General features: G+C 48.9%; 2 protein-coding genes across 3 annotated transcripts in view; one reads left to right on the forward strand and one right to left on the reverse strand.

Moving 5' to 3' along the window:
- Positions 1-7,815, forward strand: part of LOC135828643 (probable formaldehyde dehydrogenase AdhA) — a 14,515-nt gene extending 6,700 nt beyond the window's left edge. The window contains exons 5-10 of the mRNA XM_065341061.1: positions 1,151-1,274; positions 3,672-3,945; positions 4,754-4,814; positions 5,070-5,191; positions 5,849-5,998; positions 7,037-7,815. Of these exons, the coding sequence (XP_065197133.1) occupies positions 1,151-1,274; positions 3,672-3,945; positions 4,754-4,814; positions 5,070-5,191; positions 5,849-5,998; positions 7,037-7,147 (842 nt within the window). The 3' untranslated portion in view covers positions 7,148-7,815. The remainder of the gene's footprint in view (positions 1-1,150; positions 1,275-3,671; positions 3,946-4,753; positions 4,815-5,069; positions 5,192-5,848; positions 5,999-7,036) is intronic.
- A 64-nt stretch (positions 7,816-7,879) lies between these two features.
- LOC135828644 (uncharacterized) lies at positions 7,880-20,534 on the reverse strand. Of its 2 annotated transcripts, none has more exons than XM_065341063.1 (7): positions 20,312-20,534; positions 16,058-16,222; positions 14,609-14,836; positions 13,478-13,654; positions 12,067-12,165; positions 9,707-9,917; positions 7,880-9,672 (listed from the first exon to the last, which is right to left on the reverse strand). In XM_065341063.1, the coding sequence occupies exons 1-7, from the start codon at positions 20,439-20,441 to the stop codon at positions 9,648-9,650; spliced, it is 1,035 nt and encodes a 344-aa protein (XP_065197135.1). In that variant the 5' UTR covers positions 20,442-20,534; the 3' UTR covers positions 7,880-9,647. The 2 variants fall into 2 exon arrangements, with proteins under 2 accessions (XP_065197135.1, XP_065197134.1); XM_065341062.1 differs by having other exon boundaries at positions 7,880-9,664; positions 9,699-9,917; positions 20,312-20,533.
- Between the last annotated feature and the right edge of the window lie 362 nt (positions 20,535-20,896).

Consider the following 20,896-nt stretch of genomic DNA (forward strand, 5'->3'; position numbering starts at 1 on the left):
CATGTTGGTTCCAACTCCACTCAACCCCTGCATCTATGGGTCACATGATGTCGGCCATGTTGGTTCCACTGTACACATGACATGATCACTTTCTATGCAAGTTTAGTCACAGGACCAAGATGCGAATATGACTCTGTTCAGGTTGGTACTTGAAAATAAGCTCCCAAGAGTGTGCAACTTTGCGCATATGAGGTATCCGACGGCGAAAACTCACATAACGGGTTCCAAGTATACATACGATTTGTTGGTGCATGTAGCATTAAAGGGGAAGTTAAGGCAAAAATTAAAATTTCACCAGTTGTAGTCTTCGGGGTGCTGAGTCGAATGGTCGTGGTCCGAGGAAGCTGAGACGCTCCCTTCCTACTTGAATCTCAATCGAACTCGCGCACTTCCACCGAAACTGGGTGACTGCGCCCTACTAGATGGGGATTTGTATGCAAAATGTCACTAAAAGCGCCGTTTCGTTCTTATAAAAGGACGGATGACCGCGATTGGCCCATATGTTGTAGTCGTTTGGACGCTGAGTCGACTGGTTTTGGTCCGAAAAGGCTGCGATGCAGCGTTCCTCCTTTATTCCCAATCGAACATGGTTAAACAAGTGGTCACGTGCTCCTTCGTACGCTAGTCACCTGGTCACCGTGCCTGCAGGGTACAACTTACTAGCCTGTTTGACCTTTTTTGGGTGCAGTCCTGTCACTCGAGTTGAACCTTGGTGTGAAAGTTGTCGCCTGCTGGCGTGGTGACCAGGTGATTTGGGCACCCAGGAGCACGTGACCGCTTGTTCAACCATGTTCGATTGGGAATAAAGGAGGAACGCTGCATCGCAGCCTTTTCGGACCAAAACCAGTCGACTCGGCGTCCAAAAGACTACAACATATGGGCCAATCGCGGTCATCCGTGCTTTTATAAGAACGAAATGGCGCTTTTAGTGACATTTTGCATACAAATCCCCATCTAGTAGGGCGCAGTCACCCAGTTTCAGTGGAAGTGCGCGAGTTCGATTGGGATTCAAGTAGGAAGGGAGCGTCTCAGCTTCCTCGGACCACGACCATTCGACTCAGCACCCCGAAGACTACAACTGGTGAAATTTTAATTTTTGCCTTAACTTCCCCTTTAACTCGTTCCTCTTGCCTATGTCGGGTTTGCACAGTGGGCGATCACGTGGCCGTGTACCCGTTCATTGGCTGTGGTGAGTGCCCGCAGTGTCTGCACAAGCGAGACAACTTCTGCGAGAAGCCGCTACAGCGAGTGTTGGGCTTCCAGAGACCTGGCGGGTAAGTCATTCCACTTGATACTTTGCAGGACAGGCGGAAGCAGTTTTCTGACTGGTCCAAACATACCACAGCCCTTCATATTTAGTGTATGATTTGGTGTTCCTACGGATGCGGAAAACCCGGCTTCCAACCGAGTCTCACGCGAACCGTGAATTTTTTTGGTGCCCAAAGAGTTGGTCTGGCCACGGTCTGACCAACTGGACTGGTTCCGCCGTTCCTACTTTGCGTGCAGCTTTCATGCAATGCCAGGGCCAGATGCGAACCCCGGTTTTGTTTCAGCCGAGGCTTGATTGGAATGGAGTTCGCTCCGCACACCTGAGCTCGCGCTTTTCCACCAACGCTACCACTACCGGTTTCTCGAACAGCACTAGTATATTCAAGCAAACCATAGTGTGTCCGCAAGCCGGCGAGGGTTTTACAGTCCACTTCGCTAATAACGACTGCGGATATAACGACAATTCGCAAATAACGACAGAATTTCCATACCCAGAGCAAAGTCCCATCTAACTGTAATACACATAATGAGACTTCGGGTATAAGGACGATTTTCTGATACCCCGCCGAGTGTTGTTATAAGTAGGGCTCAAACGATTAGTCCGATTAACCGGTTGCAGACCGGTTACGAAGAATTAACGGTTAACCGATAAAGATAACGGTTACGCAGTAACTTTTCAGTCAATTTTTCAAGTATCAGGTCGTTGCAAAGTGTACACTTTCGCCGGCTGTCGCACGCGTACGCAATTTCTGGGCTGTCAACTCGGTCATATCTGGTCTCTTGGTGTGAGAGTATGTATGAATGAGCATGCAAGAGAATGTACAAGTGCGCGTTGTACTGAATAGGGTACATTTTTTGAATGAGTATAGTCAAATATACAGTTAAAAAAGAGTCCGCAGGATTGCCGTGGCTTATAGGTTACAACCGGGTAACCGACCGTTAGCTTAGCAGTTAACCGTCAGGGGTAAAACCGTGACCGTTTGAGCCCTAGTTATAAGCGAAGTTGACTGTATTATAGGGCTCAAACGGTCACGGTTTTACCCCTAACGGTTAACTGCTAAGCTAACGGTCGGTTTAACGGTTATACCCTATAAGCCACGGCAATCCTGCAGACTCTTTTTTAACCGTATATTTGACTATACTCATTCAAAAAAATGTACCCTTTTCAGTACAACGCACACATGTACATTCTCTTGCATGCTCATTCATACATACTCTTACACCAAGAGACCAGATATGACCGAGTTGACACCCCAGAAATTGCATACGCGTGCGACAGCCTGCGAAAGTGCATACTTTGCAACGACCTGATACAGTCAAATCTGCCGTTAGCGACCTCTGCTGTAGGCGACCATCTACCGTTAGCGACCGATTTTCCGTGCACCGACGTTTTCACACACAAACTGATCTGTCCGGAGCGACCATCTGCTGTGCGCGACCAGCGACCGCGATTTCATGTAATGTGGATGCATTCAAATCTGCTGTAAGCGACGGCGACCCAGGTTCAGTCAGGTGCGAAACTGTACTTGCCAGTGCGCTGTCAACTGCAAGGTGTGAAAATGCGCTGTCTTGCAAGTGCGATCGACTGGCCCTGGCCTGTACTGAGGCTGTGCTGTAGCTCTCAAGTCCAGGCAGTGTCGATCTACTGCCGTGTCGCATACGCGTACTATACGGGTATGGTCGTCGTTGAATATCCAATAAATGATATAAAAATCACATTACTCTCGTCGATTTGAGTACATGGAAGCATATACCCGGTATGCCGGATTTACCATACATCTGCCGTAAGAGACCATCTGCCGTAAGAGACCGCTTTTTCTTGCACCAAGCGGCGGTCGCTTACGACAGATTTGACTGTACTTGAAAAATTGACTGAAAAGTTACTGCGTAACCGTTAATTCTTCGTAACCGGTCTGCAACTGGTTAATCGGACTAACCGTTTGAGCCCTAATTTTATACTCACACGAAACAGTTGTCTGAAGGAACTGAGTACAATGTACTTGAAGTACCAGCGGATGTGTCGCTTAGCTGACGGTGTGTACTGTGGCAATGTGTCGAGTACGGCTAGAGAGCGCAGTTGTGGTGTGGCGGTTGATGAAAAGCAAAGCAAGGTTCCAGCAAGAAGATTCATTTATCATCACACCACTCTAGCACATACTTCTCTCCTGCACTTCCTTTACTTTCACTCCGCTCACATCTTTCTGAAGAAGGTCATTTGTCGAGACGTCAATTTTATCAGTATCCATCCCAGTCAAGTCTTACTCCAGGTCCTCTTGTATGGTTTCGACCTTATAACGTAACGTACTTGTATATGCTCACACCCCCCCCCCCCCCTCCGGCAAACATACAGAAGTCTCTCTCTCTCTCTCTCTCTCTCTCTCTTTCTCTCCCCTCTTCTCCAGATTCTCCACCCACACCACCGTGCCGGATCCGCGATTTGTGCTGAAAGTGCCGGTGGGTCTGGACCTGCGGACGGTGGCCGTTGCCACTTGCTCGGGTCTCACCGCCTTCTCCGCAGTGCAAGAGTCACGGAGCGCACTGGCACTCTCCTCCAGCGTTCGCGGCCGTGCCCGCCTGCTGGTCGTCGGCTGTGGTGGTCTGGGTCAGTGGGCCATACGCCTGGCCACCACCATCCTGCCCGTAGCAAAGCTCGATGTGTACGCAGCAGACTGTCGTGTTAGTGACTTTAAAAGCTAGCGGTGTTTTCCGGAGTATTCGCCGCACTGGAGTACAATCTGCACCACCTATTTGCCACCAAATACAGACATCTACCCTACTCAATCTGTGGACAGCATGCCGTTTCGTCCTTTGCGAACTCATCAGCGCAGCACAGAGAAAATGAGGCCGAACCTGATAGCAATGAAAATAAAATTTCCAAAGCCAGATTTAAATCAGGCCCGAACGTACCCTGCCAGAGTGCTACATCTACCCTGTATATCATGGTTAATTTGATCATCGGAGTATAAGCTGCACCCTCCTTATTTGGGTGAAACTTGAGTGACAGAGCGTTCAAAGTGCGGCTTATACCCCGGAAAATACGGCATTATTTTATTGATTCCTTGGCGTACCATGTGGGTATTATTTTATTATTAATATCTATTCTTGTTTGGTGTTGAACGGTCGCTGCTTGGATGATGACCGCACCAAAGCTTAATGGTAAAGCATCGCTGGCCATAGGCGAAGGTCCCTGGTTCGAGTCCTGGTGGTGACAGCCAATTTTTTCTTCAGCCCTTTCCCGTTTACACATGCACATTTTTTATAGGAGTTGGTATTCTAGTCTTACTAGGGAATTTCAAACAGGGCGGCGTTGACGCCTTTGGATAGCGGAATGGGCTGAGATGATGGTGGGAGAGGGGGGATAAAGCTGTCTAGAACTCATTATATAAAAGCTGTGGAGCCATCTACCGGGAATGCCCTTGTTTTGTTCATGCTTGATGCTGTAGTAGTGCACGGGGGTTCATCCTATTCCGTGCTCTTCCTGCAGGAGGAGCAGTTGGAAACGGCCAGGACATGTGGTGCTATGGCAACCGTCCACTGGGCGCAAGGTGAGCGGATACGTGTCACTATGTTGGTATCTGGGTTTCCATGGTCACCTTGACAACAGGTCTTACGATTGGATAGTAGAAAGGAACGTCGACGCAAGGCTTCAAGTGTATGAAGGAGGCACACAGCAGCACTCGGCACCAGCGTGGATGTGGCTTGTAGAGTATAGTAAACTCTTGAAAAGGAATGTTTAACGTTTGAGGAGTACGTATGTTTGGCGATTAATGAATATCTGTTTCCTCTCTCGATCTCTACAGGCCTGAGCACAGACGAGGTGAAAGAGAGAACACTATTGGTGTGCGGCGATCGCGTCGACGTCGTCATAGACTTTGTTGGCTCCAGCCAGACGACATCACACTCGCTGGGTGTTCTGCAGCAGGTAACTCTAAAACTGGGAATTTTCGGTGGTATGATATTTTCTGTATTTCCCCAAATCAATGGTTCAGTAGCGCAGAAATTTCGGTAAACCAGTTTTCTAGATCCAAAAAATGCATTTTGCACACTGTGTGGCATGGCATGGTTGAATTTTAGGTCGCGTTTTATTTTAGGTAGAAATCACCTGTACCGAAGTTGATGGCATGTGCAAATTGGAGAAGTGCAGGTGAGAAAGTTACGGAAAATAAATCTCCCGAAATTTTCCGGTTTTACAGTATTTCCCCGATTGTAAGTTGCACCCCATTTCCAGGTATAAACCATATTTTTTCCTCTGTGTTCACTTCAGTAGTATGTCATACACTCGATTGTAAGTCGCATCCCCTTTGTTGGCCCGGAAGTTTTAACTTAATAGTGTAAAAAGATGTCCCATAGCTCAGTGGTCAGGGCATCGCTGACCTCAAGCGAAGGTCCCTAGTGCAATTCCTGGCGGTGACGATCAATTTTTTCTTCAGACTATTCCCTTTTCCATTCCCTCAACTTGTGAAATTTTATTATTCATATTTTTTCTTGTTGATTATTACTACGTACAATACCGGCTTTGCTGATTCTTCTGGTTTCTATAATAAAGAGCTGTTGGTGTTGGTCGTACTTGTCCCTGCAGGGCGGTACATTGCTGGTGGTGGGGCTGTACGGCGGAGCACTGGAGCATCCGCTACCACTGCTGCCGCTCCGATGTCATCGCATCATCGGCCTGCACGCCGGCAGTACAGCTGCCCTTGCCGAGCTCCTGGCACTCATCCATGAGAACAATGTAAGTGCGCCAGCAGTAGAGCAGGCACTGCAGCTCAGTCCGCAGTGGTGGACTTCCCGGTAGCAATACTAGCGGGAGTCTGGCACTGCAGCCAGCCCTTGCCACTGTTGTCCACAGCAGTAAAGTGGCACCAATAAGACTTAGTGATAATGTTAAGTTGTTTAGGGTGTGTGAATTCGGTGGGTTATGGGTGGGAAATGGAAGCAGTGAGTCATCCATTGTCGCTGCCGTATACTGGAGGAAACGCCGGTGCAAATTGGGCAGTCGTTTAGATGCCCGCATCTCTCTCTTTCTTCTCTCTCTCTCTCTCTCTCTCTCTCACTCGCACTCTCTCTCTCTCTCTCTCTCTCTCTCTCTCCCTCACTCTCTCACTCTCTCTCTCCCTCACTCCCTTACTCGCTTGAGAGAGGGCTGCAAGTTACGGGTGGAGGGATCGTAGCGTATCATCCGAGGGGGTTGCTGAGCATTCCCGTTTTACACTGGTTATGTGTTGCAACATTACATGGCAGTGTACGCAGGGCCAGTGGACGCAGTTCTTGCTTGGTCCGGCCATAGTGATTCCATGGTCTTTCCTACTTTGTGTATGATATGGTGGCTACACATGACCTACCTAGCAGTAAACAGGTGTAGGTGGTTAACAGTTGGCCCGACCATGGCCTGACCAACTGTACCCGTTCCGCTGCCCCCTAGCATGTCAACAGGCTCTCATTTATCTCCAACATGAGGGGGGGGGGGGGGGGGGGGGGAGCTGTGTTGCAACTTCGAGTTTCACGTAGTCACGATCATCAGGCAACTGACACAGTCACACACCTGATGATCGTGACTACGTGAAACTTGGAGTTGCAACACAGCTTCCCCTCTCTCTCCCCCTCTTGTATGGAAGGCGCTGCCTTATATGGGTATTGAGCACTCTTCTAGCAGTGGAGCACACTGCTTGATTACGTTTATCTCCAGCATCCGAATCTCCTGTTGCAGTGCTCACTCTTTAAGCGTCGTCGGTGCCCTCCAACCACAATCTTGCCTTGTTCCTGTGTCCAGATAAAGTCGCCTCCCATCCAGTTGTTCAACTGGCATCAGCTCAACTCAGCCGTCGTGAAGCTCTCGCAGGCAAAGATACACGGACGCGCGGTGATAGAAGTTCTTCCCTAGGCACCGCTGCCCCTGTTTGAGATGCACTTGTACGCATGCGTTTGGAGTCATGAGCACCCCGCGGATATTGTTCCCGGTCTTCCACGGAACGGGGATGTCACAAGCATGTTGTTGGCCATTATTTTCTCCGGATCAGCTGCAATTGAGGTTGGTCAAAATTCAAAATTCTTCCTTTTAATAATAATTCTAGCAATGATCAGCATGGTATTCATGACCGTGGTGTTTTCAATGGAAGAAGCTAGGTATTTATTTTGTACTTTCAACTGCTAAATTTCTACTCAGGTATTCTTACCACGTTATGAGATTGAACAAATTTGAATAGGTGAATGTATCCTGCGTCCCTACCACAATTTAGGATTTATCGGGTGTTAGCGGCCGTCGTGAGTTCCCTTCGGGAACGGACACGATAATTTACTCTTTTTTTGCCACAAATTTCTGGGGCACCATAATGTAGGATATACCGGATTTTTCAAAAGATTATTCTGAAAGTTAGTATCCATTATGACATTGACATCAACGCAGTTATGCCAGCCCGGTTCTGAGTCGGAGCTCAATGCCTGTATGGCTCGACAACAGGCGAACCCCGTGCACTTAATGCAGCTACCAGCACTCTCAAAATTCAAGTGAATTGACCTTCGGTTTGGGTCTATGCAGAGAGGGTATGCTGGTCTGTATCCGTGGATTCCTAGATTGCATAGGTCACACATACGCGTACTCATCCGGCGGATATGATATTGTGCGAATAATTGCTAATTGCACGCCCATAGTATTAGTATCGATGGGCAAGGTTGTTGAGCCTGGAAATACTTCAGCGGCCGCTCTAAACGAAATGCAGTTTAGTGGCAAGAGATAAGAGATGTGTGGAATGTAGCAGGTAGCTGTCTAGCAGGGAAAAGAAGAGCGTACACGTACATTAATATCGTATTCTACGCTGGTCTACAGTTTCACATCATCTACTATGCATAATATGCAAGGCTCCTGATGCAGTGCTGTTGAGCAGTGAAGAATGATGCACAAAAACTCCGAGATATTGAGCCAGTAAATATAAATTTAAAAAATAGAAGAAATCACATAATGTTTTTTAAACCGAGCTGGCTAAGACATAGTATAGTATAGTATTTATTCATATTTCTCTAGGGCAGTCCCCACAGACCTATGGTCTCCTTACGGGGTACCCTAGCCAATCTAGGATTGCGATACGAAATTGACTTGGTGAAGCAGCAAGGCGGACCGATGCCGGAACTGAATTCCAGCGGTCAGCGGCTAAATAAGAAAGAGAGGAATAACCAAATCGAGAGGAGGCTCGTGACAGTACAAGTCCAAGCGAGACTTGAGACCTTGTGCAGGTGCGGCTACGTGCCTCAGAATTGGCACGAAGGCAGAAAAAGGCATCATCAAGTACAGTTGACTGGGATGTGCACAATGACTCGACTACAGAGGCTTAACCTGCTAGATCATATAGAGTGCTCAATGGCCGTGATGGCCAGAGCGCCAGTATACGAGACGTACACCGACTCAACTACTTCAGTACTAGTACACCGGAATCAATACATTAACACAAGAAACATCCTACAATGCAGGCTACGGATCTGGACCACCGCAGCACACGACTATAAAAGTTACTACCGTAACATTAAAATTTAGCCGAGCGGGAAACTTCTCAAGACTGATAGCATGTTAGGCATACCCAAGTAAAAATTATAATACTACCACTACTAGGGATTACTTATAGAAAGGAAAAAGGACCAAGAAACTACAAGTTATGCTGTAATGTCCACTAACACCACCAGTTACTCAAACTATAGCGTAACTTGTAGTTCCTTGGTCCTTCTGTTCTCAGATGATACATTTATCCTTGGCTCTCCATTCGAGCCCACTAACGACTACTACATGTACTACTTGGTATTATTCCAATCCCTCGACTAGTGAACACAAACTACTGCTCATGTTACATGCAAGTGGTTGCTTGGTGCGAGAACACTGTGCGTTGGCTAGTGCACTTAGCTAATTCCGGTCTCACGGGCTAGTGGGCATGCTGTGCCAGCGGGGAGATGTCGTGCGTCTAGTTTGCTTTTACTCCTACTGTCTACTTGAACTACTCGCTAGGTTTTCAAGCCTGCTTCTAGATGTGGGTGTGCGAAGGAATGCAGGCTTTTCAACCGCATCACCACACCAGAAGCACGCGTGCAATGAAAGGAATGCTCGCGCCATGTACAGGCGCGAGGTGCCTGGATCGGCGGCCGCCGGGGGATAACTGCCTCTGCGCACACTGTGCACGAGTAACAGGGCACTGAGGCGACTGTCTTGCACATCGAATGCATACACAATGTCTTCTTGGTCCGATGCAAGACTGCTACAACACGCGCTCGGGCAGGACGCCCGGGCAAGACGCTCAGGCAGGACACTCGGGCAGGACGCTCAGGCAGGACGCTCGGGCAGGACGCTCGGGCAGGACGCTCGGGCATGCAGTACAATATACCAGTGAGCGGTTTGGCAGGCGTCAGCGTTTTCTGTTCACGCTCTCCCACCGGTCAGCTTCTCCGTACATGTTCGCTCTCGCACCGGTCAGCTTCTCCGTACATGTTGGCAGCCACGGTACGCACTGTGTACCTCTGCCCGCTCATGGTGCAGCTCACCCTGCAGTAGACACCCGTGCTGTCTGGACCAGCCACCTGGTAGGCATGGCAACTGCTAGCATTTAAGGCCACATTAAATTTACCGGCTACCGGGTTCTTCTGGAATCCAATCGAGATCCGATTCCTACCTTCCCCTGCAGCCACGGGCCAATGGGGAGAGAGAGATGGAGAGAGAAAAACAGAGGAAGGGAGATAGATAGATAGATAGATAGATAGAGAGAGAGAGAGAGAGAGAGAGAGAGAGAGAGAGAGAGAGAGAGAGAGAGAGAGAGAGAGAGAAGGAAAGAGAAAGAAAGAGAGATACAGAGAGAGACACACACACATAGGCACACGCAAACACACACACACACACGTGCGCCCACACACACACACAAAACGTCAAAATATGCAGAAGGAGAGTTGGAGAGCGAAGTTCAAGCATGCTAAGGATGAACCAGTACCTCCCCCCCCCCCCCCCCCACAGTTGAGTGAATCAGGCATGAAAATTAATATGACCTGCGATGGAACTGAGCGATGGTTCATGCAGAGTTTTGAACAGGCATGATTATTCCCGTAGCTATGCAGAAGACATTACTTCAGTAATGTCTGGCGCTAGCCAGGGTCCACACAGCTTCAATTTGGTGTTTGTTTGTGTGTTTGTGTCACGCCTGGCGCTATCCCGTATCTGTCGCGTACCGTACCATCAAACACAGCTGGCCACATACAGCTGGCCGCAATATTCAAATAGGGCTTTCAAACGCAAGATCATAACGTGAAGCAACTTGGAAGAATGAGTATGAATGCGAAGTGTATGGGGGAATGCATGTGTAGGGCGATAGTGCGGATTCGAATCCCAGGTAATGCCTGAAAAAATAGGAGAATTGAAAGATTTATAACATCCCTTTTCTTTTTTTGCCGTCATCAAGGCGGTAGACGGTGTCGTATTACCCTCGACCGTACCCGTCCCGTACCGTACCGTACATTCAAAGACGGCTGGCCACAATGGATATTCAAATAGGGCTTTCAAATACAAGATCATAACGTGAAGCAACTTGGAAGAATTAGTATGTATGCGACGTGTATCGGGGCATGCATGCAGGGCGATAGTGCGGGTTCGAATCCCAGGTTATGTCTAAAAACAAAAAGTAGAAACTTACAAGAATTTATAACATCCCTATCCTTTTTTTGTCTAGGTCATCAAGGCAAAAAAGCATAGCGTAGGGCCCTGAGCTTCCAAGCTCTCTCGTTTAGGTGATAATTCACATGATGAGACTGACACACACACACACAGATCCATATTTAGAATAACTGTGTCCGCATCAGTTTGGCTCGGCCGGTCTTTACAGACAGGTGGTCTTTGTTGACAGGTGGTCTTTGTCGAGAGGTGATATTTGTAGAGATACGGTAGATATAGAGAGGTAGTTTCTGCAGACAGGTGTTAAAAAAATGTAATAGGTGGTCTTTATGGATGGGTGGTCTTTGTTTGGTTGGTTTGGTTTGGTTTTTATTAATTTTCAGTTTGTTGCCTCAACCTGTCCCCGGGAAAAATTGCGGAAAAAAATCGCAAAAAACGCGGGGAAAAACGTGGCATAATATGGCATGATTTGCGGTGAATTTGCGGTAAATATGCGGTGATTAATATTAATGTGCGGCAATTTTCAGTGAGTATGTAGTGAAATCAATCAGTAACAAGTCTCTGGTGTAAGCACTGGTCATATTTGAGTAAAAAGTCGCCACGATGAGACGTTGCTGACCGAACAGGGCACTGTGTGTACGTGTAGTGCAACAAAAAAGTTCAAAAAACGCAGGAAAATCGCGGAAAACGCGGTCTTTTAAAAAATCGCAAAAAAAAGCGGGGAAAAAACGCGGCCGCGGAATCGCAATTTTCCCCGGGGACAGCTCAACAGTACAAGGTACAAATATCAAGAGGGACAAACGAAAAGAGAAAGTAAAACAGAGCCTAAAGGAAGATGCAACTGGAAGGAAACCTTGTATACAGGTGGTCTTTGTTAACAGGTTGTTTTCGTACACGGGCGGCTTTGTGGACAAGTGGTCTTTATGGATAAGTGGCCTTTGTACACAGGTGGTCTTATTAGACAGGTGGTCTTTGTGCACCGGTGGTCATTGTTAACAGGTCTTTGTAGACAAGTGGTATTTATGGATATGTGTCCTTTGTAGACAGGTGGTCTTTGCAGACAGGTGGTCTTTGTAGACAGGTGGTCTTTAGACTCTTTACACACAGGTCAAGTGTGGGTGGGCAAGTTGTGCCGTGTGCGGCGTGGCGTTTCCGAATTTCTTGCTCACCGGTAGTGACGTGCTGGCCCGTGAGACCCTTTATCTTGAAGGTGATGTACTGCTGGGTGCCTTCGACTGTTTTGTCTGTCCTCGTAATTTGTGGACGACCTGTAGCGGCATGACAAAGCAACAGACAAGAGAGAATACAGTTGACTCTGGACTCCAACGTGCAGGAGAATTAGTCTTTAACATGATAGCTGTAGATAGCAAAGGACATATGGATACGAGTTAAGAGTAACTGTCCACCACTGTAACCAGATATTATATACAGTCAGAAAGTGCAACAACTAGGCACACAACTGACAGAGTACTGAGACATTCGACGTCCTGACACCTAGCTTCAACACATCTCCGTAGCGCTAGCCAACAGCCTTCCAACTCGGACGGTTCCAAGTTAAGGAGAGACCAAAGAGGGGAAGGTAAGCGCAACGAAAACGAGCACAAGCTACAGTCCCACCGGAACAAAGAATGTGGATTGTTACTGGACGATGACGAGACCAGTAAGATACTTGACAACACGGTCTGACTACAATTTGAAGCCGCAAAGCAGCACACCACCCAACTTGGGTGGCTCAGAAATATCAAAGATAAGTACAGAAGGGGGAAGCGTTGCGAGAACGAATTGCACAAGCCGAACGCCAAACTCCTACAGTACTCCTCATGCATGACATTGTGATGGAGTAGTTGACTACTAAACAAGTAGTTTCACATGACGTACATTTCGCCGTATGGTCTCTCTTTAACCTTGAACCTTCCGTACTATAGTAATCGACAGCTCCAATGACTAAGTCCCCAACAGTACTGCCGGGCGCCGAAGAACGGGGAGCCGAAGAACGGAGAGCCGAAGAACGGAGAGCCGAAGAACGAAGAGCCGAAGAACGGAGAGCCGAAGAACGGGGAGCCGAAGAACGGGGAGCCGAAGAACGGAGAGCCGAAGAACGGGGAGCCGAAGAACGGGGAGCCGAAGAACGGAGAGCCGAAGAACGGAGAGCCGAAGAACGGGGAGCCGAAGAACGGGGAGCCGAAGAACGGAGAGCCGAAGAACGGAGAGCCGAAGAACGGAGAGCCGAAGAACGCCGAAGAACGGAGCGCCGAAGAATGACCAGGCTAGAATTTCATCAAGCACAGCATACCAATGTATACACGGCGACTCAACTGTGCATAGAGTGTAATACATGATAATAAGAACTGTCTAGGCTAGGAAGCTACCCCCCCCCCCCCCCCTCCCCCTCCCCCCGTTCTTCGGCACCCGGCAGTACTGTAGTCATGTAGACTAAGTCCCTTGGTCTGTACTCGTACCCAGCTTGAAAACAGGCTTCTATACGAGACAGGCTGTAATGCAAGACGCTATGACAATCGACAGCTCCAATGACTAAGGCCCCTAGTTCCCTACACTAAGTCCCCTAGTCTGTACTCGTACCCAGCCAGGCAAAGGAGAGACGTTGGGCTGCGCATCCAATCTTGCACGCATACTTGTGGACCGGGTCGTCGATGTGACCAGTCTCGGCAGTCCGGGTCTCGCTGCTACTGCTGGTGGGGCTGGCACACTTCTCCACCTGCGTTCTTCCCAATGCATACTGGCACTGCAACATATGACCTGATAGCGACAAAGCAGCCAGAACAGCAAACAAGAATGGGTGGCACAAAGGTCCTACAATTTCGATTACCGTAATTTCCGATGACAAGTCGAGGAAAAAGGCGATGACCTGTCGGGACTCCTCTTGTAAAAATAAATAAATAAGAACTATACGACTGCTACGACTACTACCTTACATGACGTACCGTAAGTCAACACATATTCGGCGCGTATTTATTTTCGACCTGGTCATGTTTGGCTGAAAATTTGTTGCGGCCGAAATTTTGTTTTCCAATGCTCAGTGTGACAGCATATACAGGCGGCAGCAGTGCAGGCCGAAACTTTGATGCGGCCGAATGGGGTTTTAGCCCTGGGAGGCCGAAATTTGAATGGGCCGGAACATTTGTACACTTACGGTACTCAATCCGCGGACAGCATGCTGTTTCGTTCTTTGTGAACTCATCAGCGCAGCACGGAGAATATGAGGCCGAACCTGATAGCAACGAAGATACAATCTCCAAAGCCAGATTTAAATCAGGCCCGAACGTACCTTGCCAGAATGCTCAAACTGACAAAGTCAGTGAGCTCTGCAATATACAGTTTTTTTTTTACAGTATAGTTTATTATTTTACGGTAATAACGGGATTAGGAATGGGTTGGTCGACTTACAGGCGGGGTTCAACTGAAGCGGTAAATCAAGGTCCCATTTACTGTGGGTAGACTTGCCGCCAAGGGTGGGGCAATAATAATAACACCTCGGTGCTGTACTTCTTGCCTCCTTTCAAGCCTTCATTTTCACTTTTTTATTCTATTTTTACAATGATCACAGCTCACAGGCAAAGACAAAAAAATTGCATACTGGGAGCATAGTGGGAGTGAAAATGTCGTCATAATGATTATCCACCGGCAGCTAATACCTTCTTGATTCTCAGTCAAATACACATGAGGAACACAATGGACAGATCGCCAGCTCACCGGCAAAGAACTTCACGCTCATCTTGGCCACCTTCATCTGCGTGCCAAAGTCCACGCGGCGTCCGGCTGGAGCGTACGTCTTGTGTTTCTGCAGCTGTGCAAGGACACTGCGTGTGTACACCACGCCTAGGGCGTGGCACTCGGTGAACTGCCCATGGCCCGGTGGCTGGGCAGTCACGACGGCCATAACTCTCAGCTTTGTCAGTTCTTCCTCTTGGATCTGGTACACTGGTTGCGGTCGTAACCGGAAAGCCAGAGAAAGGTTGTCGACAGGCATAACACAGACATACAAACTATTAGCCCCAAGTCTGAAGACTTAGCAGCTTACTTCACGCCTGCACCTGACTCTTGCGCTATGATACGCGTCGCCCATGATACCCCTCAGAATTTCCCACCTTACTCCCCCTTATGTTCTGGCTGCCTGTTTTGGATCCATCAGTTGCCTGATGATCGTTGTATTACGTGAAACTCAGAGTTGTAACAAAGCTTCCAATCTCTATATAATTAACTATTCAGTATAATTAATTATACGTCCACTTCAAACACACACACGATTATCAATAAGCTGTGAACGGTACCATTCGGCTTCTCTGATGAGCCTTTGATAGGCGAAACAGCTGTCAGAAGGAAATGTTTTACCCTTGACCCCTTCGTTGTTTGAGATTATTGGTGTGAGTAATGGCTACCGAGGGTAACAATGGTCAGCTTTAGAGTGCATGGAGGAGGAGCATTTGTTGTAAAATATACACACGCTAGGTACACAAAGGAAAGCAATGTCTCACTGTGTGTGCTGCGCTCCGCCCAATCATAGGTAGTGAGCGCTCTAACAGGTTAAGGCACACCCTTTTCCACCTTCGCCCTCCCAACTCCCCCCCCCCCCCCCCTCCCCTCTCCTCCCCTCTTGTGTGCCTGTTGCGTGTGCTAAGCACAAATCTGTTAGTGGTAGTAGTGGTGGTGGTGGTGGTGGTGGTGGTGGTGGTGGTGGTGGTGGTGGTGGTGGTGGTGGTGGTGGTGGTGGTGGTGGTGGTGGTGGTGGTGGTGGTGGTGGTGGTGGTGGTGGTGGTGGTGGTAGTGATGGTGGTGGTGGTGGTGGTAGTGATGGTGGTGGTGGTGATGGTCGTGGTGATGGTCATGGTGGTGATGGTGGTGGTGGTGGTGGTGATGGTCGTGGTGGTGGTGGTGGTGCTGCTGGTGATGGTGGTGATGGTGGTGGTGGTGGTGGTGGTGATGGTCGTGGTGATGGTGGTGGTGGTGATGGTGGTGTTGGTGATGGTGGTGGTAATGGTGGTGGTGGTGGTGATGGTCGTGCTGGTGATGGCGGTGGTAATGGTGATGGTGGTGGGGAGATGTGGCGAGTGATGGTCTATGACACCGGTCCCTAATCACCGCTTCTACAGCAAGCCGCAGCTCATGCTGGTAATCCCGGAGAGAATCGACTGGAGGACTTACCGATGAAGTCGCGCGGCGCGATCGTGAAGCTCAGCACCAGCGAGGAGTTGTCGAACGACACATGTCCGGTGATGTTGATAGCGGCCATCAGTCTCCTGTTGAGTGGGTGTGAGTTCTGATGCCACGTGGGATCCAATGTGCATGGTGAGCCGGCTGCAGTTGTACCTGCATGGAAAAAGCCAAAGGACAGCAGGACCATAGTGTGTTGCAGGATAGCAGGCCAATGTCAACGCAGTGAGCCAACCAATCCGGAAATGTGTCGGGCTATTTCGTGTATGCGAATTGCTGGGTCGGCAGTGGGTTGGATTTTACGTTCACAAACAACCTGTTGCTCTTTCCTGCGGTCTGAGCCCTTCAAAGGAAATACTGATGTGCCACTCCCTCAGCTATCTGCTGTGTGACACGCACGCACACATGCACACACCTCAGATCTGCCCATCGCGGAAGCGATGATAGCGAACAGCTATGTTAGACATAGCAACTTGTGCTGGGATTACGCCATTCAACAGCTTGCGGCAAGGCTGATGAATTGACCGCCACTATTTTTTAGCCTGGAATCCGCCACACAGCTGATTGAAGTGACTTTCTCTGGCCAGTGAATCCCTATTTTTCATTTTTCCATTTTTCCCTACACACACACACCACACCACATACTCCGGCATACACTGGCTGTTGGTAACCACCCAGGAGAATGCACCCCCCCCCCCCCACACACACACACGTGTAGTCATTCACTGTCAGTGCAGCACTGCGGGACGCCGAAGAACGAACACGGTAAGATTTCACCAAGTACCGTGGCACTATACAGCTGGTATACTCTTGTACACAGTGACCCAACTGTGCATTAACGATCGTGCATGGACAACAGGAACGGCCTAGGCTAAGTTACGAGGCTGACCCGCAGTTCTTTGACTGCCGACAATACTGTACTTGGAAGCCCTTTGAAGTGAGTTCTTGAGATTATGTCATCATCTTAGATGCTGCTTTGTATGGAGTAAGGGATTATGTCATCATCTTAGATGCTGCTTTGTATGGAGTAAGGGATTATGTCATCATCTTAGATGCTGCTTTGTATGGAGTAAGGGCAAGACAGATGCGCAGCTATGTACAGGCATGCACATGCTCTCTCGCTCGTACAACAGGATGTACACTTATTCTATTTTACTAGGGTGTTTCCCACAGACCTATGGTCGTCTTACGGGAGCCCCCAGAAAGGTTAAGCATGATTGAACAAATGTGCGATAATCTGTACAAGAGCGAACAGTGGAAGGCAGCATGTTCCACCGATCAGAACCTACATGTATGTAGCCAAGACGAGAAAAACCAGCTTTAGTGCGGGCAGAAGGCAAGGCCAGAGAAAACGTGTGTTGTAACGCTGTCACTGTTTTGCCTGGCTTGTCACGTAAAACGCAGTCTACAGTGCTGCTCTGTGAAATCCAGTCGTGTCACTCAAGTACGCGCTGGGCGCCGCCGCGCAGCCCTACACCTGCGAACAGTGCTGCGTAATGATACAAGGCGCAGACTGGTGCGACACGACTGGATTTCATCGAGCAGTGCTGTGCAGTCAAATGTCATTGACGTTACGTACGGTCGTGGACATGGAATTCCGGTCGGAGGTCAAGCGGCCCCCAGGGCGCTGGCCATGCGGCCGTGACGGGGGTATGCAGACGATCAACACGTGTACTGTGCATGCAACCAGTCCGGCGTCATTTGACCAGATTTCCATGTCCACGTTAATGCAATGTCATGTACGTCGAACAAACACTGTTCGCACGGTCACTCCACAAACCTAGCAATGTTCGTCACTCTATCTGACTGTGAACTTCATACAGATCATGTGATGGCCTCTTTCCCATATCCTCTACTGACTCTATTCTATACATTGTAGATAATTATCCTGCTGGACAACTCACTGACGTAGATCACATACCAGGGAATGCACCCTGCTACACATACACATGTACAATGCTGCAGCTTTCAAAAGCCAGCGCTAGCGGGACAGTTTCCAATGAATGGACTGTTGTGCTGCTCAATGAAATCCAGTCGCGTCACTCGAGTACACGCCGCCGGGCGTCGCGCAGCCCTAGACTTGCGATTGCTGCGAACACTGGGCTGCGAAATGATGCAAGGCGCAAACTGCTTGAGTGACGCGACTGGATTTCGCTGAGCAGCACTGGTCTACATGGTATGCGCGCACAAGTCACCTCCGCAGCGTGTCGACTCCACGCGAGGACACTGGTTAGTTAGTTTACTGGGAACACTCAATGTAGATCTACAAGAGGAAGTCGGTCGTTTCGAAGTTCGAACCCTAGTCGAATGAACTACTTACTATCAATGGATGTTCGTTTCAGTACCAATACCCATCACCACGGATTGAGGTAACCTTACTCGTTCGCTTACTACTAACAGCACTGTGATCGTTTTGTTTCAACAAACCTCGGTGTAATAATCCTTACTGGTGATGGTAACTGTACTGGTGGAAAACAACATTCTCGTCTCGTAGACGACATTCCGAGAGGAGAAACCCTTCGCACCGAATGACTTTGCGCAATATAGAGCGACTTCTCCGGCCGTATCTTCAGCACTTCATATTGTAGAACCTCCTAGAAGGAGCGGCGATATCGTACCTGTTGTCTGTTGAGACCAAGCCGAGGTGTTGAAATGTCCACAACATCACAATTTTTGTAATTGTGATACCCAAGATACTCGCTACCCAGATGGCCAAGACCACCTCCAAGTTCGCTCATCCATTGTAGCTATGGAGGTCTCAGGATACCAGCGAACAGCAACGGGCGTGGAAACGGATACGACTAGTCTACATTTTGGCAGTCCTTTCTTTGCCTTGGGGAACATCGCCCCAGCGTAGCGGCCCTGCTTTCAATCTCAAGTCTCCATCAAGGATTATGCCGTAGGTGCTCATTCGGGACAGAGCTGGCCCTAGCCTAGGCCTTCACCATTGTTCATAGTCAGTGGAGCGCTGGTCTCATCGACCCCATCCCGATTGCCACCAGCACTATCCTCTATTGCGCTCACCTTCCGACCCCGGAGAAACATTTCCCAAACACATTAGAGAGGTTGTGCATAACGAAAATTCGTAGACCTCGTCTGGGCACGAGTAACGAAAAAGGAAAGGAATTTCGCGAGGACCGCGAAACTTGAAGATCTTACGTTTTGAACTAAGTGTTACTTTCGCTTCTTTCTCGCAAGCTTCTGTGTACATGTACATGTAGCTGTGTTGATGCACGTGGTGTCAAGATTTTTTCGCCATGGCCTTTTCAAGTCGTTCTGCGAGTTCTTCCTACTCGGCATCCTGTGGAGCTGATGGATCTCTTTCCCGCTCTCTCAGCGATCCTCTGTCACCTGGACAGCGCTCGGCTAGTTCTGTCAGTTCTGTCAGATCTGGAAGTCCTGTCAGTGCTCGCCCTGTGACAAATTATTCTGCTGAATCCCCGCAGCAGAATTCTGCCACGTCGGCGTCTTCTTCTTCCCCTGCGACGTCTCAGCGAAGGACATTTGATCTCGCGATGGACCTGGCCCTTCTCAGGCAGCTTCGTTCTCACGACCAACCGTTTCGACGAGGGTTTCCAGCCATGGAGATCGTTGCCTGTGAGCTGGAAAACTTGAGCCCAACTCAGTTCGGTGGTGTGACGAAGAAAGCTATTCGCGACAGAGTGATGAAGCGGCTGAAGCTGTTCGCGCAAACAGTGGAAAAAGTACTCGAAAGGGTCACCATGGTCACACTACGTTTTTCGTTGAGCACAACAGATTTTCTTTACGAATTTTCGTCACTTCCAGACGGCTCAGATTCCGAAAGATCTTTACGAATTTTCGTTATGCACAACCTCTCTTATTTGATTTGAAAAAAAGTCTAATGCCTGATGGTCCAGGCGTTTGAAACGCATTGTCTGCAGGCGCTGTTTGACCCGAGGGAAATAGGATGTGAGCGCTAGCGCCAGAGCGGGAGACTGCTTTGGGACGGTCACGTGGAAGAGCGCTCTACTGACTTGCCGTAAAGTAACTGGTACATTATCATGTGACCCCATATTCAGAATTATGGGGGCATCAGTGCGTTTGACAAAATTAATAATAATTATTGAAATCGATATCGATTGCAGTGTTCGCCGAGGGCATACAAGGAGATGATGCTCTTTTGCAGAGTGAGGTGCCCATTGCATGATTCCGCTGGCGTTGCACGTACACGGAAGCAAACACAGGCGAGACGATTCCTAGAGACAACAGCACAGCAACACTTACCTTGGTGATCGTGGGCGCTGGATGCCACCCGGGGTGCCAGCAACACCGCTGAGACGCCGAGGAGAACTAACAAAGCCATTGGGAAGCTCGCGGAAACCATCTTCACCCTTCCTGAGCGAGTTACGGGCATATCAGCAATTCAGCGACCTTGAACAACAGCAGGAGGCAACGGGTATGCATACACCGGACTGAGAACAAGGAAAGGCAGCCGTGACTCAACTAAGTCCAGAGGCGCTCTGTACTGTAGCACGCCAACGTATTCCATATCTGCATACGGTCATGTGTGTTGGTTGGCCGAAACAGCTACTACTACTAGCTGTCTGCAGAAAGTATGGAGTGTATTGCAATATCTGACACTGTTCTGTGTGGTTGTGCCAAGTGGAATCCTCTGTGATCGACCAATAAAATCAGGTACACGGTGATTGTACAGCACGTGCTTGGGCTAGTAGTATTAGCCTTAGTAGTAGTACTAGTACTACTACTAGTAGTAGATGCATGCGACGCCATAATGGAGTCGCTTATCAAGAATTCGATTGAGAAACGTCAGCTCGAGAACGTCATCGACACATGGCGCGTGCTCCGAGG

Source organism: Sycon ciliatum, chromosome 12 (assembly GCF_964019385.1).
Source record: "Sycon ciliatum chromosome 12, ocSycCili1.1, whole genome shotgun sequence".
Lineage (NCBI taxonomy): Eukaryota > Metazoa > Porifera > Calcarea > Leucosolenida > Sycettidae > Sycon > Sycon ciliatum.

Bases quoted from the DNA above. Each gene is read 5' to 3' on its own strand.
- LOC135828644 (XM_065341063.1), bottom strand. From the start codon at position 20,441: ATGCCCGTAACTCGCTCAGGAAGGGTGAAGATGGTTTCCGCGAGCTTC. The intron at 13,655-14,608 runs GTGAGCTGGCGA...TGTCGCTATCAG, and splicing joins GAGCGTGAAGTTCTTTGCCG to GTCATATGTTGCAGTGCCAG. The intron at 12,166-13,477 runs GTACGAGTACAG...ATGCCGCTACAG, and splicing joins TCTCTCCTTTGCCTGGCTGG to GTCGTCCACAAATTACGAGG.